The sequence below is a fragment of the Felis catus genome, chromosome C1 (genome assembly GCF_018350175.1).
Source record: "Felis catus isolate Fca126 chromosome C1, F.catus_Fca126_mat1.0, whole genome shotgun sequence".
NCBI lineage: Eukaryota > Metazoa > Chordata > Mammalia > Carnivora > Felidae > Felis > Felis catus.
This window is the reverse complement of record NC_058375.1, coordinates 28,909,828-28,932,530: the sequence shown is the minus strand read 5'-3', so window position 1 is coordinate 28,932,530 and position 22,703 is coordinate 28,909,828. Positions and strand designations below refer to the sequence as shown.

Genomic DNA, 22,703 nt, shown 5'->3' with positions numbered 1-22,703 from the left:
GCTAGGAGGAAAATACAGCATTTTGCATATTGTTCCAGCACCTACCTACGGTGTAAAAGGTGTTACAACAGCCAAGGAGCCGGTGTCATGCTCAGGGTTCATGTTTGCCTTGGAGGTCTGCCCGGACCGTGGTCTGTTAGCAGCGATGGCCTACACAGCCTCCTCCCTTTCACCGTTCCCTTGCAGATCCCCAAGGCTTGGGGGCTTGGGGAGATCGGCTCTCCTTTGTTTTAGTAGGGGGGGCCGTCGGTTTGGGTGTTCGAAGTCCTGGCCCTGACAGGAACAGTTAGCTGTCATCGCCAGTTCAGGGGCAAAGTGACTTGCCTCTGCAGTTTCTGGAGCAGGCCTAGCACTGAGGTGACTCGTTTGACCCTGGGCCTCTAGGATGAATGCTGTAGAAAGAGGACCGTGCTCCCCAGACATGCCTCCAACATAGAACTTGAGTTCAAAGTTGCAAAATGCTTTCTTTTTAAAAATGTATGATGTTTTTATCTCTTATGTTGGTCAAAGTATAATGTGCTGAATTGTTAGTACTGTCTTCGAAGCACCTTTCATTGTATGACTAAACCCTTCTTTCTCTATTTCTTCTAATGCCCTATTTATATTCTTCATGACAATTAAATATTTTACAAGTTCTAACTCTGAGTCTGGCAGCTAATAGAGGGCCTGCAGTTACCTCGTTTCCTAATGAAATAACTTTTCCTTTCATAGTCTGCTCTGATACAAAATCCAGGAGGGAAGGGACTCTCCCAACCACAAAATCTTGGGTGCTTTGATGTTTGAAACTTTATCGCTTAAGATTCTGAAAGCTGATTTTGTTTCTACAAATCTTGCTAGGGTGGCTAATCGACTAATTTATTCAATTAGTATATTAATTTCTATTGCTTTCTTCCTTTCAAATGCTGCCCCTCAGCCCGTCTGGCATGTTTGATTATGACTTTGAGTAAGTTTGATTTGAATTAGTATTTGTGCTGTGTTGTTTAGTGTGTAGAGACCGATATGCCTTTTTGAGACCTTTCTAACCCATAGTTTATCTGTTCAATTGTAGGTATGTATATTAGGTTAGGCTGGGAAGTTTTTTTTAAAAACAGAAAAACGTGATGGAGGTAACATTTTATTTAATAACTTAAGCAAAATTAAGTAAACTTCACTCTTATGCATTTTAATTTCTTTAAAAGTAGATAACCTTTACTTTTAATTCACATTTAAATTGATTTTCTGGCTTTGCTTCGTAAGGAGATTAATAGTTTAAGATCTTGATATTTTGCTTTGGAAAGACTTAAAAATTGAAATTTGTTTAATTTCTTTTGTGTTTCCTGTCCAGAAATACAAACTCCTAGTCTCTTTCCTGTTCTTAATCATTATGTGTCTCAGTGATTATCAGTGATAGAGTTACAGAGCTAACACATTAACGTAGAGCATGCCCTCTTAATCCAATCTCTTTAACGCCTAGTTCTGAATAGTTTTAAAATGATACGGCTTTCGTAACTGCTGTACATTTCTTTTTGTCATCTAAGTCTGCCTTGCGGCAAGAGTATCTGCTTATGTTTTTAAATACTTGCTCAATAATATCTGGGTAAACAACTAAATGTGACATAGTCTAATGAAGAATGTGGATTTTACTTAACCAAATAGTCTTTGTTATAGCTTGTGCCCTATGCAGTAGCTGATTCCTGGCCCCTTTTTCTGTAAATTAAAATGCAAATATCTTTTATCTTTTCTATCACAGGATTGATCTGAAGTTAAACAAAAAACCACGAGCTGTAAGTATCAGCCAGACCATTTCAGAGAGACTGGTGATTTTGTAGATGATTAGAACCATGTGTTTGTTCTCAGAGCCTGAGTGCTCCCGCATGAGCGCGCTCTCTCTCTCTCTCTCTCTCTCTCTCTCTCTCTCTCTCTCTCTGTCTCTTGTCTCTCTTGTCTCTCTCTCGGGTTGCAGCTCTCATTTTGAAGGCTGGGGTGTCCATTTGGGTACACTTCAACTTGTAGGTGTTACTTTCTTTTGTATTTTGGGTAGAGAAAGGGGTCACACATTTTTCCTGAAGAAAAAGTCCCTTTGATTAAAGAATGAATTACTACTAGGATTTTTTTTTTTTCTTTCTTTCTCTGATTGGTGAGCTCAGGGGGCCTGATAAGGGCAGCATTGATGTTTCGGTCCCTCTCTGGACTTGGAAGACAGGCCATTTTCAGATGTGAAGTGTTGTCTGTTACATTTGAAGTAGAATATTTGGCTACAGAGCAACCCCCTAGCAGGGTTCTTTATGGGTGAGGTTTTTTTTTTTTTTTTTTTTTTTCCCCTAGGTTCAAACTGATGTTCTACTGAGTGTAAGTTGGGACTTTGTTTTTCTCTCTTTAGGACTATTAGAAGACTCATTAGCGCAGAAGCTTCCAGGCTATAGAGCCCTGCTTCCCTCCTCCGACCTCACAAAGATAAATATCCCTCACCTGAGTGTGCGGCCACCCACCTCTGCTTACCCAGACCCAGTGCCTGTGACTCTGAATAGTTTGTTCTGAACCGTGGTGACAAGTCATTTCTGTAAGACCACATTGGATCATTTACTTTGTGTCATTTTTGGTAACAGAACAGCAAGAAGACCAAGACGTGGTTACAATTCCAGCAAGTTGCTAACTGTGCGTTTTTCCCTTCTTGGAATGAGTGTCTCTCCCCCTCCACCCCCCCCCCCCAAACTGGCTGGCACCAGCTTCTTCGTCTGTGATACCCATTGAGACATGTTCTCCGGTTTTGTTTTATGCCGAAAGTAGAACATAGGTCCCATTTCAGAGGGAGGCTGTAAATATCTGGCATTTTCCTATTTGGTTTGTGTTTTATTATTTTTCTATTGTTTTTACCATCTTCTTTTCTTTTGGGACTTTTTGTAATGCCGTTGTACAGCTCATACCTTCCTGCTGGCATATCTGATCGTCCGCTTCGCGCAGTTGCCACTATTTTTAACAGAGAATGATCTGGTTTACCATAAATAAGATGGGAAACGCGGCTCTGTGTTTTTTTTTGCAGGGGAAAGGTAAAGAGTGTTTATTTAATAATTACCTATCTTAAATCTTTCTGCGTTGGAAGCAGTTTCATGTTCAAGGAACAGGAAAAGCTGAAAGACCTAAGTTTAAATCAATCCTTTTAAAATATTTTTATTCTTTTATATAAATAAAATTTCACAGGTGTTGACTTCTCATGCTTTACTTTTAAACCTGAGATTGTTTTTTCACTTATTTTATTTATTCATATCATGCCTGATGGAAATTTCTTTCATTCTCCATTTTTCTCTCTTTGCTGGTATCTGCCTGATTAAACGTTGCTCTAAAAATCATTCAGGCATATGGAAAGGCTCTCAGTTGCACCCAAAGCCAGTAACGTATGGAGTTCTTGAGCAGAGTGAAAGATAGGATCCGCGAGAGCCAGCGATGCCCGGCAGACCCCCTTCCTCACCGGGCCGGCCGGGCTGAGGATCTTGCCGATTTGTTGAACTGTCACCTGCCTCTTGAGTGGTGCTCTACCTCGGCTGCTCACTGGAATCACCTGGAGAGCTTAAAGACCTACCGATGCCTGGGCCCTCCCCCCACCAGAGACTCTGACTGGGGTGCAGTCTAGTTTTGGGGATTTCCTTCCAAAGAGTTCCTGGGATTCTGATAAGAAGCCAGGTTGCGAACCACTGCATTAGGAGTGTTTGATTGAAATCCTATGTTGCGAATCAGTCTGTGGGATAAGATTTGGGGCCCCACCTTTCCTTTGATGCTGTTTAGTCATAGTCCTTGATTTATGCCCATATCTTTGTTAGAAGAAATATGTTCCATTGTGATAATATTGGTAGAGCTGAATACGGATGGCATCTGTTATCAGAATGAGTCTACCTTGTCGGATGTGCAAACGCTTTCAGTCTTGTTCTCAAATAAACTTTTTTTTTTTTTTGACTCTGTGGCTAATTAGATGTCTTTGGCTATGTCTTTGGTAAGAGGACTCCGGTGTCTGCATTTTTAAGAAAATAGTTTCTTATATTTAGATCGTTCCTTAAAAAAAGAAAGAAACAACTGTAAAACTGAAAACGATGGGAACCAGAAGCTTTCTCTGTCCTTCTTTGCTAGTTTCTCCCTTTCCCGGAAGAGAGGAGTGGGGGTTCCTACAGTTTCCATGATCCCAAGGAAAAGCACACAGCAAACCTGAAAATATTTCTGACTCTCTGACATTTGCTGGAGATCTAGTCGGATTGCACTTAAAAAGATGTATCAGGGGCGCCTGGGTGGCGCAGTCGGTTAAGCATCCGACTTCAGCCAGGTCACGATCTCGCGGTCCGTGAGTTCGAGCCCCACGTCAGGCTCTGGGCTGATGGCTCAGAGCCTGGAGCCTGTTTCCGATTCTGTGTCTCCCTCTCTCTCTGCCACTCCCCCGTTCATGCTCTGTCTCTCTCTGTCCCAAAAATAAATAAATGTTGGAAAAAAAATTAAAAAAAAAAAAAAAAAAAAGATGTATCATTTAAAAGCATACTTGGGGCGCCTGGGTGGCCCAGTCGGTTAGGCCTCCGGCTTCGGCTCAGGTCATGATCTCACAGTTTGTGGGTTCGAGCCCCGCATCAGGCTCTGTGCTGACAGCTCGGAGCCTGGAGCCTGCTTCGGATTCTGTGCCACCCTCTCTCTCTCTTCCCCTCCACTCGCCCTCTCTCTCTTTCTCTCAAAAATAAATCAACGGTTAAAATTAAAAAAAAAAAAAAGTAAATAAATAAAAGCATACCTCTGTATGTGAATACACATGTGTGTGTATAATCATGGTTAGAAGTAGGCTGCTTGCTTTATACTTCTTTTCTCTATAAAGTTTTAATCATTGATCAGGGGACCTGCCAGTTGTCCTGAAAGCTGGCCACAGACCGAAGATATTTACGTCCCGAGAGACTGCTTGTGTCTTTAGATTGGGGAGGTTTAGGAACGAAACCCAAGAGATCCCGCTTACCGTGCTTGTGATGTTTGTAACTTTGCTTATTAACTAAGTTTGTCCACAAACATCCACTGGGCCGATGACCTCGGAACCGGAACAGCTGCCAGGAGCCCTGAGAGGGGCTTCCTTCCGGACAGGTCTTCACCAGGTTACTTGGGTTTGGAATGGTATTTTGCTTTAGGCCTTTAGCCTTCTCATGTCCACATCGGGAAGAGATTGTCCTTCGCTCCTTTTGGTAGTTATGAGACATTTTAAAACACCCAGGCACTTGGTAGTTGTATTTTGTGTCTTCTGGAAGGTAGGTGTCTGTACAGAGCTCCCTAGGGAGTCTCAGGTATGCTCTTCCAGGGGCTGAGGAAATAGTTTGTTGAAACTCAAAATGTTCTCGGGGCGCCTGGGTGGCTCAGTCGGTTGAGCGTCAGACTTCAGCTCAGGTCATGATCTCACAGTTCGTGAGTTCGAGCCCCACGTCGGGCTCTGTGCTGACAGCTTGGAGCTTGGATCCTGCTTCAGATTCTGTGCCTCCCTCTCTCTCTGCCCCAACCCACTCGCATTCTGTCTCTTTCTCTCTCAAAAACAAATAAACATTAAAAAAAATTAAAAAAAAAAAAAAAGAAGAAACTCAAAGTGTTCTCAAAAGCATCTGACCCTACAAGTTGAAGATGGAGAGCAGGGACAACCCACCAAGTGAAAGATCGGAAGCTCTTCTGGGGGAGGGGCCGAGGGAAACGCCGTAAGTTCGGATCCGGCCCATACAAGCTGAGCGTAGGTTTTTCAGAGCCGCTGTATGTGTCTTGGGTGCCTTTCCAGTGCTTGCACAAATTGAGCCTTGGGGTGCTCTAGAATACTCTGTTAAGTAGTCTATAGAGAGTATTGTCGATATCTCGACCCGTGCGGTGAATAAGGGCATTGAAATAAATATTAAAATGGCCAAACCTTGAAAGGAGTAAATACGCTGTTTTGAAACACTCTGTGACCTAGTTGTTCTGCTTTTATTCCTGACTGCTCTGCCCCTCAGCCTCACTCCAAATGACTGAGGCATTAATTACTACATGTAGAAGTTCACCTCTGAAGCCCGACCCCAGGGCCACTGCCCTGGCGCAGTGTGGAGAGAGAGAGGGAGCGGCCTTGTGCTTCTTTGTACACAGTGACTTCTCCCAGATTGGTGTCCTCCTCAGTGCCCGGGGAAGGTGGTGTGCGTGGAAGACGCGGAGAGAGTCGGAAGGAATTGGGAGTCTCATTCCTGTGTTAATGTAAATGTTCTCGTGTCTGAATTTTCTAAACGGGAAGCTTCATGATTTGAAACCGCTTTCACTTTGCTTCAAAAACTGCTTCTGCAGGGGCGCCTGGGTCGGCTCAGTCGGCTGGGCGGCTGACTTCAGCTCAGGTCGTGATCTCGGGGTTCGTTGGTTCGAGCCGCACATCGGGCTCTGTGCTGACAGCTGGGAGCGGGGAGCCTGCGTCGGATCCTGTGTCTCCCTCTCTCTCCCCCCTCCCCCACTTGCACTCTTTCTCCCTCTCTCAAAAATAAATAAAACGTTGAAAAAAGTTAAGAAAAAAGAAGTTGCTTCTGCAGAGTGAAGGTTCTCACTGCTAAGACAGCCGGTGGTATGGATTCTGATCCCCACTTCAGCTCAGGGCGGTGGTCCCCAGGAAGGAGGGTATGGAGGATGGCTCATGGCAGGTGGGGAGAACATATCGGGCCTTCGATTTGTATCCATTTTCTGGCTCAGCCTGTTTTGGTTCTCTGAATGTGTGGTGATACAGTCTCCGTAAATACTCATTAGTACATGTAGATAATTCATAAATGTTCATTTGAACCGCAAGCAGTCGCTGGCATTCAACCGTTTTGATCTTCAGAATGGGCAGTTGTCATGTTTTAACAACACGCACACGTTGTGCTCTAAGTGTTGACTGTTCGTGTACTAGAATAAACTTTAGAGGACCCCCCCCCGCCCCGCCCAGGCCAAAATAACCCTCTTCAGATCCCCACCCCCACCCCCATAACTTACTTCTGTACCTTCCTCAGGCTTTAAAATATTTCATTTGAATAAGTAACACATGCAAACGACATACATTCAAATAGGGCTGGAGTAGGGTCAAGGAAAAAAGTCAGTCCACCTGTCCCTCAGCGACTAGTTGTCCTTCCCAGAGGCCGTTCATTGCGTGTCCTCCCAAAGTTTATTCGCACACACGCATGTGGCTTTTACAAAAATGGTGGCGTACGTTTTTGATCTAGTAACCCAGCTTGGAAAGTGTTCTGTAAATGCAGCCGCCTCACTTCTGTCGGCTACTTCACATTCCTGTATATGCTTACACCAAAATTTATGTAACGGGTCTTCTGATGGCATGAATACTCTTTTCCCTCTTTTGCCATTTCGGGCAGTATCATGGCGCCTTCGGCTTTGCAAATAGGATTCTTAGCAGGGGGATTGCTGAGCTGTAGAGAATGTACCGAGGGGTTAAAACACGGATCTCACTGTGATTTTTATCGCCCCAATCACTTTTGAAATGTGAATGCTTTGTTTTTCTCCCTTTCCTTATTCCTCCAGTTCCTGAGGATTTTTCTTGGGTTATTTGTTACCCGTAGCAGTTGGAATTTTCTGGAGCTTCCAGTTTTGTAGAAGGCGTGACTGTGACGTCTGGTGCCGCTTTGCCAGGTGGAGCTGCAGACGCCATTAAGAATTCCCATTTTGGGGGCACCTGGCTGGCTTAGTTGGTAGAACTGACTTTCGATCTCAGGGTCATGAGTTCAAGCCCCGCATTGGGCGTAGAGCTTACATTAAAAAAAAAAAAAAAAAAAAAAAAGAGGGGCACCTGGGTGGCTCAGTCAGATGAGCATCTAACTTCAGGTCATGATCTCACGGTTCGTGAGTTCGAGCCTCACATCTGGCTCACTGCTGTCTGTCAGCGCAGAGCCCGCTTAGGATCCTCTGTCCCCCTCTCTCTGCCCCTCCCCCACTTGCGTTCTCCCAAAAATAAGTGTTACCAAAAAAAAAAAAAAAAAGTATTTAAAAAAAAAAAAGAATTCCCATTTTTGCCTTAGCACTCTCCATATTATTCTCTTTAAATTCTTGTTTTCAGATCCTATTGGAGATGCTTGTCTCTTGGCATTTCGTTCAGGCCAGTGCTGGTGGCTGTGAGGGCTGAGCCGCCCCCTGCTGCACAGACAGTCATACCAGGAGGTGCCAGCAGGTGGCAGGCAGAGCACCATAAGCACCCCTGGCCTTCAGTGGGGCTCTTCTCTGGACAGCAGCCAGAATCTGAGCCGCTGGACCCTTCCCAGACCCAGCAACATGCCGGAGTCAGTGTGGGTTGCTGTGGGTTGCCCGATCCTTTTCTTCCACCTTTGCAGCCACTTCTTACATGGGCAGACAACTTGAGATGGCCAGCAGCTGCCTTGAGATGGGCTCCAGGAAGCCACATCCTAGGAGGACAGCCTGAGGCCTCCTCCCCATCCAGGAACTAGCTGGAAGGATTTACATATCCTGGCCTGGGACGGCTTGAGTTTCCTTAATTGCAGGGCTTTCCTTCCTGTCTTTTTCAGCCAAATCTCCCACACCCTTCCCTTGAACAAGGAGGTCCCCTGAACAGGCACTTACTCACTGCTCTTAACTCCACCCACTCTGCTCTGGTCTAGGGGGTAGAAAATGAGCCAGAGATTTGAGAAGCCCCAGAGAAAGAGTGCTAGGATCCTGAGACCGCCTTGTTTGGGGGCAGGAGCCCCCAGGGGACCAGGAGCCCCCAGGGGACCAGCCGGGCCTGGGGCTTGGGCTGGTGGCTCCACCACCCGCCCCACACCCACCTCCTAGATTTGTGTTTCACTGGGTCCCAGTTTCTCTGATGGAGGCCTGCCCACCCCCTCCTTCTGGGCCGGGGGCCCTGCCCTTCTCTGTAGGGGAGGGGACATGAGGGAAGGAAGTGGCAACTGCATGGTCAGCGGTGGCCTCTTCTCAGCCACTGCCCCACGCCACCCTGAGGGAGACCAACAATGTTCCAGGTGCTAGCAGTCTCGGGGGTGGGCGGCCTGGGAGAACCAGCTACTCCCCTGGAGCCTCAGAGCTCTCCTGCTCCTGGTTGAAGTTCCCCAGCTCTTCGGGGACCACTGGGTGTTCCTCAGGCTAACAAAGTGGGATGGGGGCAGAGTGGGCAGGGACTCTCATCCGTTGGGGGCCAGGTCATTCTCTGCCAGGGAGGCCAAGGTTTCTGGAGTCACCCTGTGCCCCCAGCAGGGTTAACCCGCATTGAGACAGCTGGCAAGGAGACTCAGGGCCTGGCCCCTGCTGGTAAGAGCCCCAGGGTGAGGTGGGGGATGTGTGGGAGGGGGTTCGGGAAGGGCTGGCAGGAGGCCATGCACCGGGAGCTCCCCAGGATCATTTCCCAACAGGGCAAGGATTTGCATACTCACTGGTTTCCCCACCAGCTTCTCAGCTTCTAGAACCAGGAAGGCAGAGGAGGAAAGGGCACGCGGGGCAGCCGCCTGAGTCTGATCCTCTCCACGCCTCGGTGGCTTGAACTTCTGTCTCAGGATCAGGTCCTGCCCTGGCACCCTCTCCTTCCCACGAGCCCGTGGGAACCTTACAACTCTTTTGTGAGGCAAGCCAGGGAGCTGAGGGAAGTGAGCGGCCCAGGGCCACACGGCCGGGACTTTTCCCTCTCAGGCTGGCACCACACCAACTGAGGTATCCTCTTGTCAGTCTAGAGAGATGCAGGGATCCGTGTGTCCCTTTTACAGGTGGGAACACTGAGGCCTTGTGAGGAAAGGTGCCTCAGCGGGCAGGGCAGGAGGTGGCGTGGAGCTTTGCAGTGACAGCCCAAGTCATGGGAAAGAAACATCCTGGGCATCGGGCTTGGCCGCCAGATTGAGAAAGAGGCCCTGGACAGGGCAGCTCCAAGCCCCGGATGGCTGGCACAGCCAAGCTGGGTGCAAGTGCAGGCCGTCAGGGCCCTGGACTGACTCAACCCTCGCCGGAGCCCAGACTCGGCTGGCACCTGCCTCATGGGCTCTGCTGTCTTTGTTGGTGCCGGTCAACGAGCCAGCAGGGCCAGGCACAGCCTCTAGACATTAGCCACCCCCGGTCTAGCCCCGTTGCCTGCTGCCACCGGCCTGTAGGACCCTTCCCCCATCCCTCAAAACACAAGCAGCAGCTTCCTGTTCCATACAAAGCAACAGAGGCCCCTAAAAAAGCCTTTTATCTGGAATACAGTACTTGATGGGAAGAAAGTATTTTATAAATAAGGCAATGACATTTCTTTGTGCAGATAAAACCTTCGAAGGAAGCTGGAAGCAATGGGCACGGGGCGCCTTGAAGAGCAGGTGTGGAGGCTTCGAGATAATGTTTGCTGAGATCCTTCCCACCTTGCGCCTGGGTTCCTGCCCAGTGCAGGCTTCTAAAGAATGTTCAGGGTGAAGAACGAAGCGGGGGCCTAATGTGCAGGGAGATCGCCAGTGTGGCATTTTCCTCCACTTGCTGCACAGCTGTTCTGTGTTAGAACAGTTTCTAAAAAAAATACAGATACTATAAAAGCTTCATAAACAATAAGTACAAATTAGGTGAGATGTTCAAATATAGAATTATTAAAACTGTATTTTTCCATTTTGCCCTGTTGATGGTGTTTGGGGATGATTTTGACAGCCCCACTTTTCACTTATTTAACATTCCGGGTGCCTGGGTGGCTCAGTCGGTTAAGCGTCCAACTTCAGCTCAGGTCATGATGTCACGGCCCGTGGGTTCAAGCCCCGCATCGGGGCTCTCTGCTGACAGCTCAGAGCCCAGAGCCTGTTTCAGATTGTGTCTCTTTCTCTGCCCCTCCTCCACTGGCGCTCTCACTCTCTCAAAAATAAACTTTAAAAATTTTTTAAAAACATAAAATATTTAACATTTATATCTCATTTATCCATCTGGGGGAGAAAAAAAAGAAACAATTCATATATTCCTGGCTGACGTCCTTCTCGGGGCAGATAAGAAGGTTGAGATGGTGAGGTGAACACAGCCCACAGAGAACGCCACCAGAGGCTCTTTAATGAGCACTTACTATGTGCCAGGCGTTGGGTCACGCACTCAACAAGCATGCTCTTGTGTACCCCCTACAATCCTGTCAGGTAGGTACATTATCGCCACTTTGCAGACGAGGAAATGGGAGACCCAGAGTGGGGTGGTCACTTGCCCCAGGTGACATAATTGGGGTGGCAGAGCCAGTTCTTGAGTTTAGGACCAGGACCCCTAACCTCCCGCTTGGAGGTTAGCCTGGCACCACCTCTCCAGGCTGCCCCCCAGGCGCCCCCTGCTCCGCTGTGCAGCTCGGCCTCTAGAATGCCGCAGTGTCTGGGAAGATGGTGCCTGAGCCGAGCACCCAAGGGCTTCCCCACCCCCTTCTCTCCCAAACTCTCCTGGAAGCCCTATTCTCAGCCAGATAGTTTTCTGCCCTGAGCTCCGGTCCCAGCACAGAAAAGGGGAACAGCCCGATCCCGTGTCCCCCCACCGCCTTCTCTCAGTAAAGGAAGCCTCCGCCCCCGGGGGGCTGGGCACTTTGGTGCCCACCTGCCGACCTCCGTTGCCCAAAGGCCGGCTCAACCCCACCCCGGGTACAACAAAGACCAGCATCTCTTAAAGGGGCTCACATTGTACTTTATTGACGTGTTAAGGGAGCGCGAGGACTTCCACTTAAAGTAGTTAACATGACACCTGTACACACACAAATACGTGTCCCCACCCTCGGGGAAGGGCGAGAGGACTCAGTATAGAAGGAAGGGAAGAGGGGGTGGGGACAGAGGGACCTTGGCCCGCTCCCCCCACCCTACCCCCCGCGGGGGCAAGGACGCTGCAAACAGAATGGGTCGGAAGGTGGGTTATTAAGAAGCATCTTGCTTACTAACATGAGGCCCGGTGCCCTGCGAGAGCACTGATGAGGCCTCATTGGCGTACAGGAGGGGCCCTTGGAGGGCAGGCACACAGTGCCTAACTAGCCAGCCGAGGCCGGCATCCCAGGGGTGGGGCGGAGGTGGGGGGTCGTGCGCAGGGCCCCCAGCCCAGGCCTCTGCTCCCCACCACCTCCCTCCCCGCCCTCTGAGAGAAAGGAGGGTTTGGGCTTCAGCCACGGACTGACGCCTTTACGGCGGCGTCTCCTTAAACTACAGATACAATGTGCATCAACAGGGTGATCGTTCCTGCCCCACTCGGCAGCCGGCTCCAGGTGCCGGGTGGGCCAGGACCAATCCTACAGTATCTTTGGTTTGTGGGTTCCCTTCCCTACTTCACTCCTCCCTCTGTCCAGCGTTAGGGCCGGCAGCCGCACGGCTGGGTCACTCGCTGGGGTGCCCGGGCTGGTAAGAAAGGATCTCGGCAGCCAGCCGCTGGGGGTCCAGGAGCTGAGGGAAGCGCCCCATCACGGCCTCCACCAGGTGCGGGGGAAACACCCCGCACAGCTTGATGTACACACTGGCTCGCTCCTTGGCTAGGCTCCCGGCCCCGGCCCACGGGCCCCGGTCGGCCCCGGGGCCTGGCACCTGCCGCTCCGGCAGGACTGGGGTGGGTGGGGGCAGCTGGTACGGCTCAGACCAATACTCTCGGGGTGGAAAGGCAGCTGGCGGCGGGGCATAGTCAGCAGGGACACTGAAGTGGCCGGCACCCACGGCCCGTCCAAAAGTAGGGAAGGCTGGAGCGGCCGGGAGCTCGGCCCCGTAGGGGCCGTAGCCAGCATAAGGGCCCCGAGGCGGGCCGGGTTCTCCAGGGCCTCCTCCTCGGACCCCCCACAGTTCTGACATCTGGCTCTCCAGGGAGCCGATGCCCGAGTCCAGGCACTCTTGGGAGTTGTACGGGAGAGAATCCAGCGTCTGTGGGAACCAGTCTGTGGGCCCAAAGTTGCTGCCGCTGCGCCCGCTAGGTGGGAGGCTCCTGCCCGCTGGGGCGAAGGTCTGTGTCAGACCCTCTCGGTGCGGCCCTGGCGATGCCCGGGCTCCCACCTTCTTCCCATCTAGGCTGCCCTGCTCATGCTCTGCCGGCAGAGAGCCAGGCTGGGATGAAGGTGAAGGCCGCCGGCCACTCTTCTCCTTGCTCGGGGCCCTAGGGAGTGAGAGGAGGGCACTGGCACGGAGCTCATCAGCCACAGAGCGCTGGGGGCGGCTGGGCCGCTCTGGGTGGAAGAACCGGCATTTGATCCCATAGGTGCATTTCCTCCCTGGAAGAGAATAAGGGGGTCTCTAAGCAAGGGGTTCCAGAACCAGGGCTGGGAGGGGGAAAGGTGGGGCACAGGAAACGTGGGGCTGGGTGGTCTTGGAGAGGAAGCACTCGGGGGCCCAGGCTGCCTTGGATGAGAGAGGAAGGGGAAGGAGTGAGGGGGCAGCTGGGTCTCTTACCATAGGGACACGGCTGCTTCCGGTGCTCGGCTGTGAGTGGCTTCTTCCGCAGGAAGTTGTCCAGGCTTGGCCCGTGACGGCCCAAGGGGTCATCGGGGGGCATGAACCTGCAGGGTAGGTGGGAGAGCAGCTCCGGAAACTGCTGTTCGTCCTGCAGGACACCTCTGGGCCCAGGGCGGGAATGCCCCAAGGGAGGGGAGGAGGACCCCGCCAGGGCAGTTCTCTTGCTGGGCACTCCCTGAGGGCGTGGGGAGGCCAGCAACCTGAAAATCTGCAACTAAGGCTGCATCCATCCGCCGGGCTCTGGCCAGAGACCGAGTGCTGGGAACCACTGACCAGATCCTACCTATCACAGAAGCTTCGGCAACTCCACATTCAGATCCCCTGGCCTAGCCTGGCCCCTTTTACCTGGTGGTGAGTCCCCTGTACTCACTCCCAAAGCTGCCTGGATACAAGGCCGCGGCCCCAGCAGAGCTCCCCGCAACAAAGCCCCGTGCCAGAGGACACGTCCGGCTTCTCCCCCGGGACCCCGGGGCCCGGGAGCCAGGAACGTACTTGTCGTTGACGAAGGAGTACATGAGCAACCGCTCCTCGATGAAGCGCTTCCACTCCTGCCGCTCGCCCTGGAGGTCCCGGTACGTGTCATTGGAGACCACGACGCCGTCGGACTCAAAAGCCAGCTTCACGATGAAGCGGTCGTCATAGCACACCACGCGCTTGCCGCCCACCCGGCGCGACGGGGTGAACACCAGGATCTTCTTCTTCTCCAGTTCCCGCAGGATGTGCTGGTCTGGGAGGCAGTGGCAGCACAGGTCAGAGCCCCATCTGGACCCAGAGCCTCTGGGTGGCCAGGCACAGGAGCTCCGAACTCCAGGTACACCAAGGCAGGCAGGGGCAGAGGACAGCAGAAGCCAGGAAAACAAATGCTGGTCCCTGGGGCGTCTGGGTGGCTCAGTCGGTTAAGCATCCGACTTTGGTTCGGTCACGATCTCACAGTTGGTGAGTTCGAGCCCTGCGTTGGGCTCTCTGCTGTCAGCGCAGAGCCCAGAACCCGCTTGGGACCCTCTGTCCCCGATCTCAGTGCCCCTCCCCGCCCCCCTCGCTCATGCTCGCTTCCTCTCTCAAAAATAAACAAACAGTAAAAAGCAAAAACAAAAACAAACCAAGCTGGTCCCTGCTTGAGGCCCAGAAGTGGTCAGTCACACCCAAACCGTCTCCCTGGGGAAAAAGCCCGGCTGGGGCAGTGCGCCCCCCCCCCCACCCAGAGGTGCCACTCACCTGTGATGGGCACGTCAGGTCGAGGCTGCTCCTTCCTCCAGGATGGTACAAATACCGTAATGTCTGTGTGGCCCCGCTCCAGAAACCAGTTCACCGCCAGGAGGATGCCCCGGCAGGAGAACACCTCCTTATTCCCGTGGCTGGGAAGAAGAAGGGGCACCGGGTCAGCCCTGGAGGGTGGCTGGCCTGCCAGCCCGAGCCGCAGGCAGGAGGGCGTGGCTCTGCGGCCCCTGCCCTGGGCTCAGCTCACTGCCCTCTGGCCCAAGGCCTGCATTCCCTGCTGGTTCCCACAGCGTCCGGGATGGCCAGACCGGGGACTTTCCCTGAAGTTCCATCTCCCGACAGTGAGGAGACGCCCAGGAATCTGGCGGCACCCGCTTCCCATGTGGGGGAGGGTCAGGCCGCTTGCAACACACCTGGGGGTGGGGGAAAGGCTCTGGCAGCCTTCTGGTTCCCGCCCCACCCGGGGGTGCTGGGACCACGGGGACGTAGATGCACACAGGCACACTGAGTCACCACCCCTCCCTCGGCCGCTGGGCGGTGCTGCGGGTGGGGGTGGGAAGCGACGAGCCCCAGCTAACTGAAGAGAAACCAGATTGTTCTGGATTAAACATGGATTAAAGTTCAGTCCTACACAAGCCCCAGGGGCTGGGACTCAGGAGGGCGAAGGGGAAGGAGCCAGGATCCATTGTTCAACACAGGCCAGCAGGGACAGAGTGGGAGAGGCCACTGAGGAGCCTTTCGGTCCGAAAGTGAAAGGGCATTGCTTTTCCTCCCAAGACTACCAATTCCCCCAAACGCCCAGACCCGGACCGCCCTGTCCTTTCCTCACCCTTCTGGGGAGGGCACGACCTGAGGCAGAAAAGACAGTCAGGAAGACACCAGGGGACTCTCTCTGTTAGCAGGGGAGCTGGAGATGGGACACTCCCTGCTGTGGTCTGATGACTAGATTTCACCCCGTCCAAATGTGGCTGGATCCAGAAGCCAGCCCTGAGGGGCTGCTAGCTTGCTCTGGCTCAGTTTCCGAAGGGCCCATGTCAGCAGCGTAACTTTCCTGTTTGCTTGAGGCCAGAGACAGTCCAGCAAAGTGGAGGCTTCCTGGGAGGATAAGAGGAGGCCGGAGGACCCCCAGGGAACCCTGGGTGTTGTAGAAGGGCTCTAGGCCCCGGGCTGGGGGCGCTGGACAGGACCAGCTGCAGCTCCCTCCTCAACAGCCCCTGCCCCTCATTCACCCCTCCGTGAACAGCTCTCAGTCTCTTACGCTTGGTGAAATTAAACAGAATAAACGTTACACAAAGGAGGCCAGGCCACAGCCAACCACATCCTGTGGGTAGCTTTGGGGTGGGTGATAGCCCCACGAGAAGATAGAGAGGCAGGTGGGGCAGCTGCAGGGCACGGAGGCTGTCTGGGGGATAGGCTGGGGCTCCCGGGTCTGAAGGTCTCCATAAATCGTAGGGGGGCAAAGTCCAGCTGAAGGCAGCGCTCATCCCTGCCAGGTGGCGGGGCCTCCCCACTGTCCACCAGGCTCCTTTATAATAAAAAGTTCACATTTACTGAGGGCTGTGAGCCAGGCTCTAACCAAGTGCTTAACACTGAATTGTCAGCAAGCCTCTGAGGAGGGTGCTATCATCAAAGGCCCCTTTCCCCTTCATTCAGATGAGAAAACTGGTCTACAGAGCACAGAAGTTGTGGCAATGGTGAAACAGAGACGCGAGCCCCAGGCCTGTGCTCATAACCACCACGGATGCTGATGCTCAGACAGGTACAAAGTACCAGCCCTGGCCTTGGGGCAGATGGCGGTCAGCGGGCACCAAGCTCCTACTGGGGGCCAGAAGAGGCCCGCACCTTCTGTCTTCATCCTTAACAAAGCCACAATGAAGGAAACCCAGGCTCTGCGACTCACCCAAGGTTCCCTAGCTGGTGGTCGGGGACAGAACTTGAACCCACATCTGGGGCTACTGGCTTGCTGTTCTAGTCCCTTAACAGCAAGACCTGAAGCTTATCTAGCAGAAGGAAAAAGCCCTCAAATTTAAGTCCGAACAAGGTGCTAAGAGGTAGGGGCAGGCTGGGAACAAGAGACAAGAGTGCAGCGGGCAAACTCCTGCTCTTTGGGACCCGTGTGAAACGGCACTGCCTCGGAGAAGCCTCCCTGACCTTCCAGTACGGCTTAGGTCCCTGGTTTGTCTTCATGATGCCCCTCCCTGGGCCTTCTGCTGTCTCCGCATCGGGAACGTGATCATCCCCCGGCTCGGCTCCCTGGCTCAGGTAAGCAGTCAGCACATGCACCCACTGACCTGCTTCTGTACACACGTACGTACGTGCACATGGCCCATCCGAGGCCAGCATCTGCCAGCCCTAGGACTTCATGGGACGCCACAGCTTTCAAGGACAGAGTACTGCCTCTGGGCATCAAAAGCCTGAGCTGGGGACAAGTCTGCCCGCAGCTGTCCTAGCCCCGAAAGCACTCCTGAGGCAGGTAGGGAGAGCCTTGCTCTTGGCAGGAGTAGAGCCCATGATGTAGTCCCTCAAGTCAAGCCAGGCCAGGAGTGCCTCCCTAGAGCTAACTTTAGTCCCTCTTGTTGCAATGGAGGAAGCTGTGCTGGCACAGGAAAACCAGACATCCTCCCTCCCCCACCGCGGTCCCGTTCGCCCAGAAGGTGAGGGGACTGGCTAAGATGTGTGAGGATGCAGGGACTCGGGCTCAGCTGCTCCCACCCTAGGATAGAGGGCAGGGCTAGGCCAGGCTACCCAGGTAAAGAGATCTGCCTGGGCTGGGCCCAGCTACAAGAGAAAAATTCCCTTAGAAGGAAACAGAGGTGAATTTCCCCACGATTTGCATACGGTGGGGGCTGGTCTGTCTGCCCTTGGGGGGGAGGGGGCGGCAGGGCAGGAACCCAGCAGCAGCTGAGACAGGAAGTTTGAGGCAGGAATTCCCCTCCTGCTACTGCCCCAGCTCAGAAACCCCCAAGGCGGTGCCTCTCCGGCCCAGCTCCTCTCGGGGCCACCCCCTCCTCCCGCCCAGGCCCCTCCTCCTCCTGCCTGGATACAAACACACAGAGCACATGGCTGCCCCTGGGGAGGGAGGGGGTGGGAAGACAGTCCTTGGCAGGCAGCCTTAGCTTGGTGCAGCCCACCCAAGCCTCCAGGGGAAGAAGTCACAGACCTATGCAGCTCCTCGCCCAGCCACAGGCTGCTGGAGCCTGAGAAGGGACCCCCTAATGCTCAAAGCACAGACTGTAACCAGCTGCCGCTAGCCGTGTGGCAGCCAGCTCTACCCAACCTCCCACCTAGGCTCAGCCCATTTCCGAGACGGGAAGACTGATCCAAAGGTGGCTAGAACAGGCCACCTGCATCCGTACTGAGCTGGGCCAGGACCAGCCCTACAGCTGACTTGGCCCAGCTGGGCTGGGAGTGGGAGGGGCTCTGGGTACTGAAGCCTTAGGCAGCCCACCTGGGAGACCCCTCTGGCACCAAAGAACCCTCTCCAGGCCCCACCCTGAGTCTGGGGGCTCCCTCTCCACGCCCATTGGAACTTTTCCTGGTGAACGATCCACCCAGCCCTGACTCAGCAACCACTTTGGAAGGACCGGGAGAAAGCAGGGCCAGAGGGAGCAGCCTGGATTGAAAGCAGGCTTGTGCTCCGTGGGGTCAGTGACAGCCGTGGCCCCTGCCTTCGCCTGCCCCCATTCCCTGTGACAGTCTTTGTGGAGAGGGGACTGTTACTGGGATGGAGTCCTGGCTTTGGCCCTGGGGCCCAGGTGCCTCATTTGTAGCAGAGGCAACCCAAGTCACAGCTGACCTGCCCACACCCCCCATGTAAGCCAGATCCTTGAGGTCACTCTTGGTCACAGCGACAAAGGCGTCAGTACTTGGGCCTGCTTCCTTGGGGGTCCAGGTCTGGGACAACAAGGCCTCAGAGGCCCCAGACCCTAAGTAACAGCAGTAAGAACAATTACAGCTTACTGAGCTTCCGTCTCTCTCCAGGCTCTGGGCCGCCCCTCCTCACAAATGTCACCTGAGCAGCGGTTGGCTGGGTCTTACTGATGAGCAGAGAAAGCTCACGGACATCAAGTGACTGGCTCCTACACGGAGGAGCTGGCCCCACGGTCTACTCCCCTTACACCAAGCTGCCTGATGTCACAGGAGAGGAACTGAGATTGAGTGCTGGCCTTCAGGGAGAGACACAGTGCATGAGGTGAACTCCAGAGACACAAGGGCTTAAGTTCGAATCCTTGCTCTACCACTTACCAATACTGAGCCCATGAGCACGTCTTTGAGCCTCTGTTCTCATCCCAAAAACGTTCCTAACAGACCCACTTCCAAGACGCCATAAGGATTAAGGGGAGTCTCTTGGCACATCGTAGAGCCTCAATAAAAGGCCTTCCCTTCCTCTAGACGGGTCTGTGAAAACAGGTCACACTCCTTCCTGAAGGCCTCTTTACCCCAGGTGTAGAGACACATGGCCACCATTCCCAGCCACAGGCCCTGGTCTTAGCCCCAGAAATGACACGTACCTCATGGCCACATTGCTCCCATCGATGACCACAGGCCTCAGGTCACTGCCCTCCTTGTTCTCCTCTGGGGGCGAGGGCTCCAGGGTGGGAGCCTTGGGGGTGCCCCCACCCCGGGGGACCAGGGGGAGCTGAGCAGAGGGGTCCGGGGAAGCCTGGCGCTCCCGCTCGGCTGCTGACCCATGTTTGACCAGCTCGCCCAGCACCGTGTTGGTGTCGGCCTGCACCCCCAGTTTCTGCAGGACACTGTGGATCTCAGCAGATGAGTAGCCTAGCTTCCGAAAGAAATCAACTTTCATCTGTAGCTCCACAGCCGATGCCTCCTCAGTGCTGGGCTCCTGATCCGGCCTGGGAGTACCTTGGCAGCTACGACTGTCAAGCTCCCACAGACTCATGGTGGGGCTGGCTTCCTGAGTGGACCTCTCTCCACCTGCCACTCACAGCTCACACCGACGGAAAGCACCTGTCACGGCTCCTGTAGGACAACCACAAGAATTAAAGATGGGAGTGGCTCTCTCTCCTACCCCTCTCCAGCCCCTACCCCACCCAACAGGTTGAGACCACACTGACTGGTGGCAACGGGCAAAGCCGGCCGCACGTGTCACCTCTCCTACCCTCTCGAAAGCTGTCCCAGCTAGGAGTCATCATTCCCAGTATATACAGGATGAAGCTGAGCCACAGACTTCAAGAACTTGCTTAAGGTCATCCAGCTGTTAGCTGGTGGCGCAAGGACTTGAACTTACGCTGTCTGACTCCACTTCCTACCCCGCCCCTAGTCCCGTGGCAACCCAGGGGAGCCAGAAGTCCTGGGAGGCCTCGGAGGACGTCGCCGCGCCCCCACAGCTGCGGGGCGGGGCTCTCTGATGGAAACCCGGGGTTGGACGGGCGCTGGCGGGGGGGAGGGGGTACCGGGGGCTTCCCCGCTGAGGTCAGCGCCTCCGCCCGCCCCGCGCTCGGAGCCCAGGCCGAGGAGGCGCAGGGCCCGCGGCCGGACTCCCCGGCCGGGGGGGGGGGGAGGGGGGGGAAGTTTCCGAGGCGACCCACTGGCGAGAAAAGTTACTGGGAAACTCTGGTTGGCCGCCGGGCGCGGGTGACGCGGAGGCTGTCGCGGCCCCGAGCTCCGCGGCCCCTCGGCCCCACTCCGGACCTCAGCCCCCCTCCCCGAGGCTCCCCCCAACTTGGGCTAAGTTAGAGGGGTTCCCGGGGACCGGCGAAATCGGAGAGACCCGCCCCACATCCCTCCCCTCCGGACCGGCCGGAGCCCTCCCCGCGCCGCCCATCCGCCCCCGGGGTCCGCGCCCCCCGCCCCGCCACGCGCCTCACCCCGCCGAGCGCCAGCCGCGGCCCGCGGCGTCTCCATGGGGCCGAGTCCTGGGGGCGAGGCCGGTGGCGCCTTTATACGGAGAAGGCAGGTGGCGTTCGGCACCGTGACGCGGAAGCCGGGCAGGGGAGGCGGCTGCCGGCCCGGGCGGCAGGGGGCGGAGCGGCCACCGCCCCTTCCTGCTCCGCCCCCGCGGCGCCCCGCCCCGGCCTCCGGCCCCGCCCCCGCAGCCGGTGCGCGCCAGCCGGCCGGGCCCGAAGGGGGGCGGGGACGCGGGACGCCGCACGCAGGACGCGGCACGGGGCCCCCGCGGCGCCGACGTCTGCGGGACCGGAGCGCACGGCCAGCCGGCGTTCGGGAGGCGTGGGCCGAGCCAGGTGCGCGCGGACTCACCGGAGTGCGCACAGCGATGCGAGGGCCGGTACAGGTACAGCCACGCACGTTCAGACCTAGGAGCGCCCGACAAGTCCGCCCCGACCGACCGCGGGACAGTCACGGTCGCGCTGAGTGAATCAGGTACACAGAGGTTGGTGTACACAGCGTTGGAGGTAGGTCCATAATTGCAAAGACAGGCACCTTTCAGACTGAGACAGGGACAGTCAACAGGCACACCGTGACTGGAGCAGGTACACAGCGGTGGGGTCGTGGTGAGGACACTTAGCAGGATAGAAAAGTACAACCAGGAAGTACACAGTGACCGAGGCGGAAAACCAGGCAAAGAGGTACGTTTACACCAATCACCATGTGAGCGGTCACAGAATAGTCTCTCACGGCTCACGGATGCCACCCACCCCCACCGTGAGAACGCTTTTAGGTTCCCAGGTCAACCAGTCATGGTCTCTTACTGGAGCACAGCACTTTCCACTATTAACCCATGGGCTTAGAGGAGGAAAACAGATTGCTATGTCTATTTTATCCTCGAGAAGTTCAGAAAAGGCCTAATTGCCCCATTTGGAAAGGATTGGAACTAGGGCTAGGAGCTCCCATTCCAGGGCCCCGAGTGTCATCTTTGCCACTTTCGAAATTACCAGTGACAGGGCAGTGGGGAGACTGGAGAGAGGATGGGGCCTGACACCTGCCCTCCAGTGTGTGTGTGTGTGTGTGTGTGTGTGTGTGTGTGTGTGTGTGTGAGAACAAAGGGAACACAGAACCCACAAGCTGGAGGACAAAGCCTCAGCAGTGCCACCAGCTTACTTTGAAGATGAGGAAACTGAGGCTTAGGGAGCCAAAGCACTCAAAACTGAGAGCTTACTGTGCCAATACTTTACTCACATTTTCTCTGCCCTATCAGAGAGGCCTGCATCCTAGAAGGTAGGTATTAGTGTTATATATGGAAAATTTTATTGTAAAAGACACCATGTGCAGTTTAACGGCTAATAATAATTACAATCAAGCATCCATGTGTTCGCTAGCTAATTTAAAAACTAGACCCCCCCCCCAAAATAAATAAATAAAATAAAATAAAAACTAGACCCACACCAGTACCTTTGAGACCTTCCACATGCGTCCAGTGCAGCCTCCCTCCCATCCTGAAGGACCACTTTCCCGAATTTTTTTTTTTAACTTTTATTTATTTTTGAGACAGAGGGAGGCAGAGTGTGAGTGGGGGAGGGGCAGAGAGAGAGGGAGACACAGAATCTGAAACAGGCTCCAGGCTCTGAGCTGTCAGCACAGAGCCCGATGCGGGGCTCGAACCCACGAACCGTGAGATTATGACCTGAGCCGAAGTCGGATGCTTAACCGACTGAGCCACCCAGTCGCCCTTCCTGAATGTTGCTTTAATTGTGCTAATTGTTTCCTTGGTTTTCTCTTAGTTCTGCCACCTTTGTATAAATCCCTAAATAATATATCGAGTTTTCCTTTTTTGTGTACAAATGGAATCATCCTGTGATTATGTGATTCCCCTCTTTCATACAGCATTGAAGTTGGTTTTTACGTAAGATTTTATTTTTTAAGTGATCTCTATACTCAACATGGGGCTCGAACCCACACCCTTGAGATCGAGAGTGTCATGCTCTACCCACTGAACCAGCCAGACACTCACAACATAGCATTTTTTTTTTAACTTTTTGGAGAGAGAGTGCAAGTGGGGGAGAGGGGCAGAAGGGGAAAGAGGGAGACAGAGAGAGAGAGAGAGAAAGAGAGAGGAGAGAGAGAATCTCAAGCAGGCTCAGTGTGGAGCCCAAGGCAGGACTCCATCCATCCCACCACTCTGGGATCATGACCTGAGCTGAAATCAAGAGTCGGACACACAACGAACTGAGACACCCAGGCGCCCCTAGCATTGTTTTTTGA

The 22,703-nt window shown here is 54.0% G+C and overlaps 2 protein-coding genes across 6 annotated transcripts in view; one reads left to right on the top strand and one right to left on the bottom strand.

The window, feature by feature from the left end:
* MEAF6 (MYST/Esa1 associated factor 6) overlaps window positions 1-10,543 on the top strand; it is a 33,822-nt gene extending 23,279 nt beyond the window's left edge. Inside the window, exons 6-8 of one of the 4 annotated variants that reach the window (XM_023258488.2) lie at window positions 914-943; window positions 1,730-1,763; window positions 2,360-3,927. In XM_023258488.2, coding sequence (XP_023114256.1) covers window positions 914-943; window positions 1,730-1,763; window positions 2,360-2,368 — 73 coding nt within the window. In that variant the 3' untranslated portion in view covers window positions 2,369-3,927. Of the gene's footprint in view, window positions 1-913; window positions 944-1,048; window positions 1,107-1,729; window positions 1,764-2,359; window positions 3,928-10,204 lie in introns of those variants that run through there. The other 3 variants (XR_002744423.2, XM_023258489.2, XM_045035560.1) reach the window with 3 other exon arrangements.
* A 1,007-nt stretch (window positions 10,544-11,550) lies between these two features.
* On the bottom strand, window positions 11,551-20,567 carry ZC3H12A (zinc finger CCCH-type containing 12A). 2 transcript variants are annotated; one of them, XM_023258487.2, is made up of 6 exons: window positions 20,411-20,567; window positions 19,091-19,562; window positions 14,577-14,716; window positions 13,854-14,088; window positions 13,299-13,405; window positions 11,551-13,120 (listed from the first exon to the last, which is right to left on the bottom strand). In XM_023258487.2, the coding sequence occupies exons 2-6, from the start codon at window positions 19,480-19,482 to the stop codon at window positions 12,246-12,248; spliced, it is 1,749 nt and encodes a 582-aa protein (XP_023114255.1). In that variant the 5' UTR covers window positions 19,483-19,562; window positions 20,411-20,567; the 3' UTR covers window positions 11,551-12,245. The 2 variants fall into 2 exon arrangements, with proteins under 2 accessions (XP_023114255.1, XP_044891494.1); XM_045035559.1 differs by lacking the exon at window positions 20,411-20,567 and adding an exon at window positions 19,702-20,110.
* Between the last annotated feature and the right edge of the window lie 2,136 nt (window positions 20,568-22,703).